At 39.9% G+C, this 8,068-nt stretch overlaps 1 protein-coding gene across 1 annotated transcript; it reads right to left on the bottom strand.

The window, feature by feature from the left end:
* Positions 1–1,272: 1,272 nt before the first annotated feature.
* On the bottom strand, positions 1,273–5,402 carry LOC311150373 (biglycan-like; the record flags this gene model as incomplete). Its single annotated transcript, XM_084187810.1, has 7 exons — positions 1,273–1,898; positions 2,037–2,175; positions 2,516–2,609; positions 2,757–2,867; positions 3,078–3,291; positions 4,539–4,651; positions 5,141–5,402. The coding sequence occupies 7 exons, from the start codon at positions 5,400–5,402 to the stop codon at positions 1,701–1,703; spliced, it is 1,131 nt and encodes a 376-aa protein (XP_084043936.1). The 3' UTR covers positions 1,273–1,700.
* Between the last annotated feature and the right edge of the window lie 2,666 nt (positions 5,403–8,068).

Genomic DNA, 8,068 nt, shown 5'->3' with positions numbered 1-8,068 from the left:
GCTGCTCTTCCTCCCGGGGAAGGACTGCCTGTTCCATGATCTCGCCATCACGGTTGACAACTCCGTTGTGTCCTCCTCCCAGAGTGCGAAGAGCCTTGGCGTGACCCTGGACAACACCCTGTCGTTCTCCGCTAACATCAAGGCGGTGACCCGATCCTGTAGGTTCATGCTCTACAACATTCGGAGAGTACGACCCTGCCTTACACAGGAAGCGGCACAGGTCCTAATCCAGGCACTTGTCATCTCCCGTCTGGATTACTGCAACTCGCTGTTGGCTGGGCTCCCTGCCCGTGCCATTAAACCCCTACAACTCATCCAGAATGCCGCAGCCCGTCTGGTGTTCAACCTTCCCAAGTTCTCTCACGTCACCCCGCTCCTCCGCACACTCCACTGGCTTCCAGTTGAAGCTCGCATCTGCTACAAGACCATGGTGCTTGCCTACGGAGCTGTGAGGGGAACGGCACCTCCGTACCTTCAGGCTCTGATCAGTCCCTACACCCAAACGAGGGCACTGCGTTCATCCACCTCTGGCCTGCTGGCTCCCCTACCTCTGCGGCAGCATAGTTCCCGCTCAGCCCAGTCAAAACTGTTCGCTGCCCTGGCACCCCAATGGTGGAACAAGCTCCCTCACGACGCCAGGACAGCGGAGTCACTCACCACCTTCCGGAGACATTTGAAACCCCACCTCTTTAAGGAATACCTGGGATAGGATAAAGTAATCCTTCTACCCCCCCACAAAAAAAAAAAAAATTGAAAAAAAAAAAAAATTGTAAAGTGGTTATCCCACTGGCTATAAGGTGAATGCACCTATTTGTAAGTCGCTCTGGATAAGAGCGTCTGCTAAATGACGTAAATGTAAATGTAAATGTAAATGTATGTTCTGTTTGTCCAGATTGACATAGTCTATTTATTGTGGTGTTGAAAACGCAAACCATGATATTGAAGCACCAGAAGTCGGTATGCTTTGCTTATTGGTTGTGTGGAAAATGTGTTCCATATATTTTATATAATTATAAATATAGCATAAAATTTTTGAAAATCTGATGTCTCCCTAGCTGATCATTGTCTGCAGCCTGCTCTGATCGTAGAGTAGGCCTAATGAAACAGGCAGGGAGAGTGAGAAAATAAAACCCCTGTTATGACATTCATTTGTTCAGGGAATCACAAGATTAAAAAAAAAAAAAGGTATGCAAAATATATTCTAAATAATCTTCAATATTCTGTCTTCAACTCCATACAGAATGCAAACACATCATGACAACACATTTTTTTCAACAACATTTATAAAGCTGATCAATTCTTCTGAAGGTGCTTTCAACTGTCAGCTTGTATTGTTCTTCTATATCCAGAATTTGAGATCAGTTGTCAGGTCAGTTGAGATAAAACAAAAACAAACAAACAAAATCACAGAGAATCCCAAATTGCTATGGACCAGCTTAATTGAAGGTAACATACTTTTTTTCTTTTTTTCTTATTGAAATTAAATTTGATTGATATGATATGGATGACCAATTTCTTTCCAACATACAATATCACCCACTCCATGCATGCAAAACAGACTTCAGTTATGTTTTAGTTATCTATCGTTTACCATACATCAGGCTCTTTCTATCAATGAATTGTTTTTTAACTGTGTTACAAAGTTAGTTATTTTGTATCTGAGTTGCATGTATTCCTCTGCAGCTGGTGCCTCTCATGCACTACTTTTTGTGGTTGCCAAACTGTACAGCCATCCTGTTGCTGACACAGCGGAAGGTGGCCGGCACCACCTCCCAGTAGTTGATTGGGTTATCAAAGAGACTGATCCCGTTGTAATAAGTATTCTTGACACCAAAGCCGTTAGGGCAGAAGTCATTCACGTCAACCTGGCTGATGTTGTTGGAGTGAAGGTAGACCACCTATTTTAAAAAACATTACATATATCAACTGTTATCAACATAACATAAAAACATAACATAGCACAACATAACATAGCAAGTGAAATCACCAATGTCGATGTGATTGATGCTGCTTCACAACCCCCCTCCACACTTTACCTGCAGATACTTCATTCCAGCAAGGCCTCCAGGGACATTGGGGATCCGGTTGTTCTCTAGGTGCAGCTCTCTCAGGTTTTGCAGGTAGTACAGGCTGCCATGCTCAATGAGGTGAATATGATTGTAGCCTAGACCCAACCTAACACACACAGACACAGAGACACACGCACGCACGCACACACACACACACATAGAAATCGAGTGATTGATGAGACAATGAAGGGCAAACCCACTAGAGGGTGCTACTATCACGATGATACCAGACATAATTTATTTTGTGCAACTTCAACAATGACTCTCCCATTATGCTGTTGTTACTTATATGCTTTTTTATTTTCTAATTATATGTTTTTGCCTTTGAAGATGAGTAGTGAACATCTACAGCATTCATAAACTCCTCATACATTCATAATGTGATGGACTTTTAGAAACTCTCGGACATTGAACACCCTCTTGTAAAGCTACTTGTCCAGACATACCTGTGCAAACTCTCATATTGTCTTAGGTCTTCTAGTTCAATGGCTTGAATTTGATTGTGATCCAAATGCAACTCATGTAGACCCTCAGGGAGATCTAGAAGGTGAGGGAAAACAGGTGACCGGTAGATTCAAAGGACTTTTCAGTGGAAATGTGTGGGAAGTTGCAATGAAACAAATATTGCCCTGCAGCTTTGCAGAACACTCCAAATAAAAGTATTATAAAGGTTGTCATGTTTTCTACCTTTAGGGATGCCTGTGAGTTTTGCCTCAGAAATACGAAGGAAGGTAAGTTTGAGTCCATCAAAGGCTCCGGGCTCCAAACCACTGTTCTGAATAGGATTCCTCCCCATCTCTGTGGAAGAAAAGTATGTGTTTTAAGTCAATGCCAAAACCTGCTCCAGTACTAAAAGCGGCTAGATTTACACTTCAAAGACATTAAGATGTTAGATGTGTTTTGGTGTTTCCAAACTGAAGAAAAAAAACAGTTGCTAACTTTAAATCTGGTGCTAACACATAGTACATCTGGCCTAAGGTCTTTCTTAACTATAGCTTGCCATCTCACCAATGCAGTTCATGCTGCCCAGGCCAGAGAAAGCCCCGGCCGCCACCCTCTTGATGTGGTTGTCGTGGATGCGCAGCTCCACCAGGGAAGAGGGCAGGTTCTTGGGTACGGCTGTCAGCTGGTTGTGGGAGAAGTAGAGCTTGTGCATCCTTTTGAGGGGCATGAAGGCCCGCGGGTGCACCCTGGAGATCTTGTTATTCACCAACACTAGAGCCTGAGAAAGGAGGCATAGGTCATGAGGAGACCAGCCACCCCAATCCAAAATAGATATAGACCATCACTCACAGATTGATACAAGCAATGTTGTCAATGTAATACTAAACCATTATGTATTCAAACACAGATAAGAATCAGCCCATTACAATTATAGAAAAAGTTGTGTGTTATATACAGGTCGTTCTTGAATTGCGGTGGCATTTAGGCATGGCATTTTGGAAAAAATGAACGTTTTATTTAAATGTATTTGGGTACATCTTTCCATTCTACATCAGCTAATATGGCAGCTTAATTACTTGAAATATGTGTTACCGTCAGGATAACATTGTGCCACCAGTAGGAGTAGTAAAACCAATGATGCTAACACCAATGAGACATTTTTGGTTATTGAGGATTTTCTTAAATGGAGGCCACAGATCCTCAAATGTAAGTTCATTAACCCTTTAAAAAATAATTTACTAAAGTGATTTTTCGCTCACAATGTTATTTCCTTCATTTGAATTGAGTAACACCAAGTGACACTTTTGATTTAGACACACCAAATTATAAATGGAATCCTTAAATTTATAACATAGTAAAAGGGTGTGATTAGCTAATAATTTTATTTAATATATATACCCCTCCCCCGATAACAGTTTGCCACTGGAGGGAATGCTGAAGGTCCTTGTAAATCTTTGTAATGAGTGATTTTCAAGGCTATAACACCAATGACATACAACTGAGGGAGAGACATTATTCTAGTAAAAAAAAGTATTTTAATAGCTTCTTTGTTTTTATTGATCTATACAATACTGTTAATTAATTTTGTTCACTTTCTATCATTGAAAATAACTGATGGATATCTCTAAATCTCCAAAACATGTCACCACAACTCTACAAATCACTACTGGGACAAGCCAATTTGCTTACCCTAAGTACTTTAAACAATGCATAAACATACATTTTGCAGTATAAAGGACTTTGTTCAATACAAACAAAAACATGTATGATGTGTAACTATTTGTCATTTTAAAGTGCTTTTCATGGTTGCAAATGCAAGGGACGGAAATGCCAACGCAATTCAAGAACAACCCACACATTCTACAATATATTATTTGAAGACACGTCATTAAAAGTATGCATCTTTTCAGTTAGGATACTGAAAGGGGGCGCTACGATGAAAAAAGCAAAGACAGACAAGTGACGTTTTCTATTGAAATGCCAGAACTCTCTTCCACCATTTGTGTTTTGACTGCTTGTGCTCACATAGAGGTTACTGAGTCCCTTGAAGTCATCCTCTCTTATCTCAGTGATCTGGTTGCTTTGAAGGTCCAGGAGCCTGGTCTCCGGGGGGATGTCATATGGCACATAGTGTAAACCTGCGGATAGAAACTACGAGATGCACTTACCTGCTTGATTTGACATGCTTTACCACATTCTGTCAGTTCACAATGATAACAAATCAGTTGCAATATAATATATTGTGTTATTGTTGCTTTACATTTTCATAAAAATCTATGAATCATGACAATATCAGACACACACAGTGTGTTCTCACTCTTAAGGTTATATCAGGATAAATCCACGAGTTAGAATTTATCGTCATACTGTAATTTGGTCAATGCTGAGTAATGCTCTGGGCTATGGTTTGTACGCATACAATATATTGTTGTTTATGTGTGAGCTCAGCTGTCACCATATAATTAAGAAGAAATCAGATGGCCATGACTCCACGTAGCACTAAAAAGCAACGTGCAGATGTGCAGTGTGACTGCTGGCTACACATTAACAATTGTATGTTCAGTGTGAAGAATAATTTGGAGACAATGTGATATTATGAAATTATGACATTGTATCTCTTCACCCACCCAAGTCAGAGCACTGCACAACATTCTGGTTACACTGACAGCCGAATGGGCAAGTAGGCTGTTCTGGTTTATAGTATTCTGGTTTATAGTATTCCTCAACCGCTGAGCCTTCCTCTTCATCGTTCATCATCATCATCAGCCCCTCTACATCGATGCTCTTCCCAAAGTCCAATAAGCCCTTCTGCTCAAAGGGCAGGGCCACAGAGGGGGTGGGAAGAGGGGTGGCACACAGCAGGAAAAGGACAACAGAGAAGGGAAGCATGGCTAGGCCTTTTGTTGAAGAGAAATTACAAGGGGAAGACAAAAAAGCACACAGAAATTAGCAGCAGTCAATAAAGTGCCACAGTTATGAATACAGCAACTATCTAGCTATAATTCCTGTAGCCTACAATTGGAGAGTTGCTCCTCATTATAAACATTTTACTATTACAACAGATCAAATATGTTTGACCAAATTCGTAGTTACTGTGATTTGCCTTTGTAGGGCAGTATAACTAGCATTGTGTTACAGTTCACTCCTCCAGTCCAGAGGAATCTCATTGTCAACATTGCCACTCCAGAGCAAAAGTCATTCCAAAAGCAATTGTAGCCAGTGACAAAGAATGAAATACACCCTGGCTTTCATACATCTGTTTGTTAGGCTTCAATCTCAAGATGTGATCTATCATATATGTCATAGGCGTTCTCTCTTAAAAGCCAATCTTACTCTTCCCATCAATTTTGTGGTTGGTATAAGAGGCAGTAAAATCATGGACCATGGATACTATGTTGTCTTTGGGTCTGTAACTATGACATCTGCTCTCATGAATTATTTGCTTTTAGCTGAGGCTGTACCTTCTTTGATTTATGCATTAAAATGGTAGAATCTCAGATCCAATAACATATTGCAAAAGACAGTTCCCTCATTACGTATAAGTCATTCTGTGTAATATAGTACAGTGTGTGTCATCTGTCAATATTTATTAGCAGGATTGTATTGCAAACTATCAATAGATGCCCTATGGCATTTTGGAATAATCTCAGATAAGCCTTCAGTTAGAGGATTCTTGTTGAAAATAAGAACATTGAAATCGTTTGTTCTTCAAAGAGGGTTTTTCATGTGAGCGAAGAGTCTTTGCTGTGGAACTGGAGTTTGGCGTTTCCTTGCCTTTGCCACGTGTTGTGAAAGGCCTGCTCCCTCCCTTAGCACTCCCACACCCTTTACCACAGTAAGGCCCCAGAAGCCACATAACTGGCTGGTCTCAGGGAAGGCTTTTTATAGACCCACTCTGTCATAGCACTCATTAGTTATATCAGCAGTGTCAAATCTCTAAATACAATGAATGAGATGTATGACGTACACAAAAATTACTTATTTGCTTAGTCTATCATTTTGTAATAGACTTGTGTCCCTGCAGCGAGCACTTTAACTACAGTATGGGGTGGCTCCGAGTTTTGAATGTTTGTGAAATTATCCACATCTTTGTTCTGTCTCAAGATCCATTCATTAAATATGGCCAATAAAAGGAATAAAGAATGTGTAGACTAGGTAGGGTTGTGTCGCACCCAGAAGGCTTAAACAAATTATTCAAAGCTAAATAGTCAATTTCAAATGTTAAATATTACTTTAACAATCAAAAATGTTTTGAATGCAGAATGTTAAACCAACTGTGGAACTGTAGAATAAAGCTGTGGAATATAGTTTCCTCTTATTGTAAACAATACTGAATATACTATTATCTGTAGGTCAAGAAACTCAAATAGAAGCTAAAATATATTTACTAAGACACTTACCGTTTCAGTTCTTGGAAAAACAAAAAACAAGTTTGTTTAGAGGTCAAATTAAATGAAATAAAGATTAATTCAACCTCAAACTGATATACAGGATACGTGTTTTATTCCATGGGATGATCCTTTATCTGTGAGTCCGTCTGCCAGCAGAGTCAGAGCTCTGCACAGTACCTGTTAAAAACCACAGAAGTAGTTACCAAAAGGAAAAAAACAAGTATTTTAAGCCATAACCCAAAATTGGTCCAGTCCCCTTTTCATTGCTGCTTCATTGTGTGTTTGTGCCTGTGTGACAGAGAGAGAGAGAGAGAGATTTTAGTTATTTTAAACTTATTTTGATTCAACATTTGAGATCTATGTACACCAATTGCAATCTAACCACTCCTGGTGAGCTAAACAATTTTTATTGAAGCTACTGTATAAGGCCAAAATAAAATACAAAGTACTATCCCAGCACTAAAAGGGCAAATACAGAATCCACTAAGAATAAAACACCCCGCAACTGTCTCTACCCAGTGCTACACATGCAGATTATTTGAGGTACTAAAACTTACTCAGACTATTTACAGTTACCATAGACAATGACTAGCAATTATTCAATAATTTTTATTTTCACAATTTCTCATTACACAAGTTTGTCACAAAGTTGAAACAGGTGTACATACAACAGTGAGTGTAGTATAAAGGGCACCTGGACATCTTTTGGCTCTCACTACTGCCAAGTAGCTACCTGGATCTCCCTTGGTAACCACACATCATTTTTATTTCGATACATGCTACTGTATCAAGCAAGATTAAAGTCATAAGTAAAACCTAGAACTGCTTTACAGAATGTAGCTTTTAAAACAGGACAAAGACACACACATAATCTTTCTCATTCATTGTGATAATGAAGCCCACTGACAAAGGGCTGGTTGCATAAACATTGCCCTAGGAATATGGTCAGATTTAGGATAGAAGTCTAATTTCACCTGTTTCATAACGCTTGGGTATCAGAAGTCTGACTAACCTAATCACAACTCATCAGAGAAGAAGACAATCAGAGACGGACTCAGAGGAAATGATGTAATGAGAAACGCTGACAAGGTGTAACCCAGGACAAACTGACAGGGGGTGGGAGAGAGGGGTGAAAAGGAAGGATGGAGGTGAGGAAGGGGGGTA

The sequence above is a fragment of the Coregonus lavaretus genome, assembly GCF_964263955.1.
Source record: "Coregonus lavaretus genome assembly, chromosome: 22".
Classification (NCBI taxonomy): Eukaryota; Metazoa; Chordata; class Actinopteri; order Salmoniformes; family Salmonidae; genus Coregonus; species Coregonus lavaretus.
The sequence above is the reverse complement of the archived record's forward strand: the minus strand, read 5'-3'. Positions and strand labels throughout refer to the sequence as shown.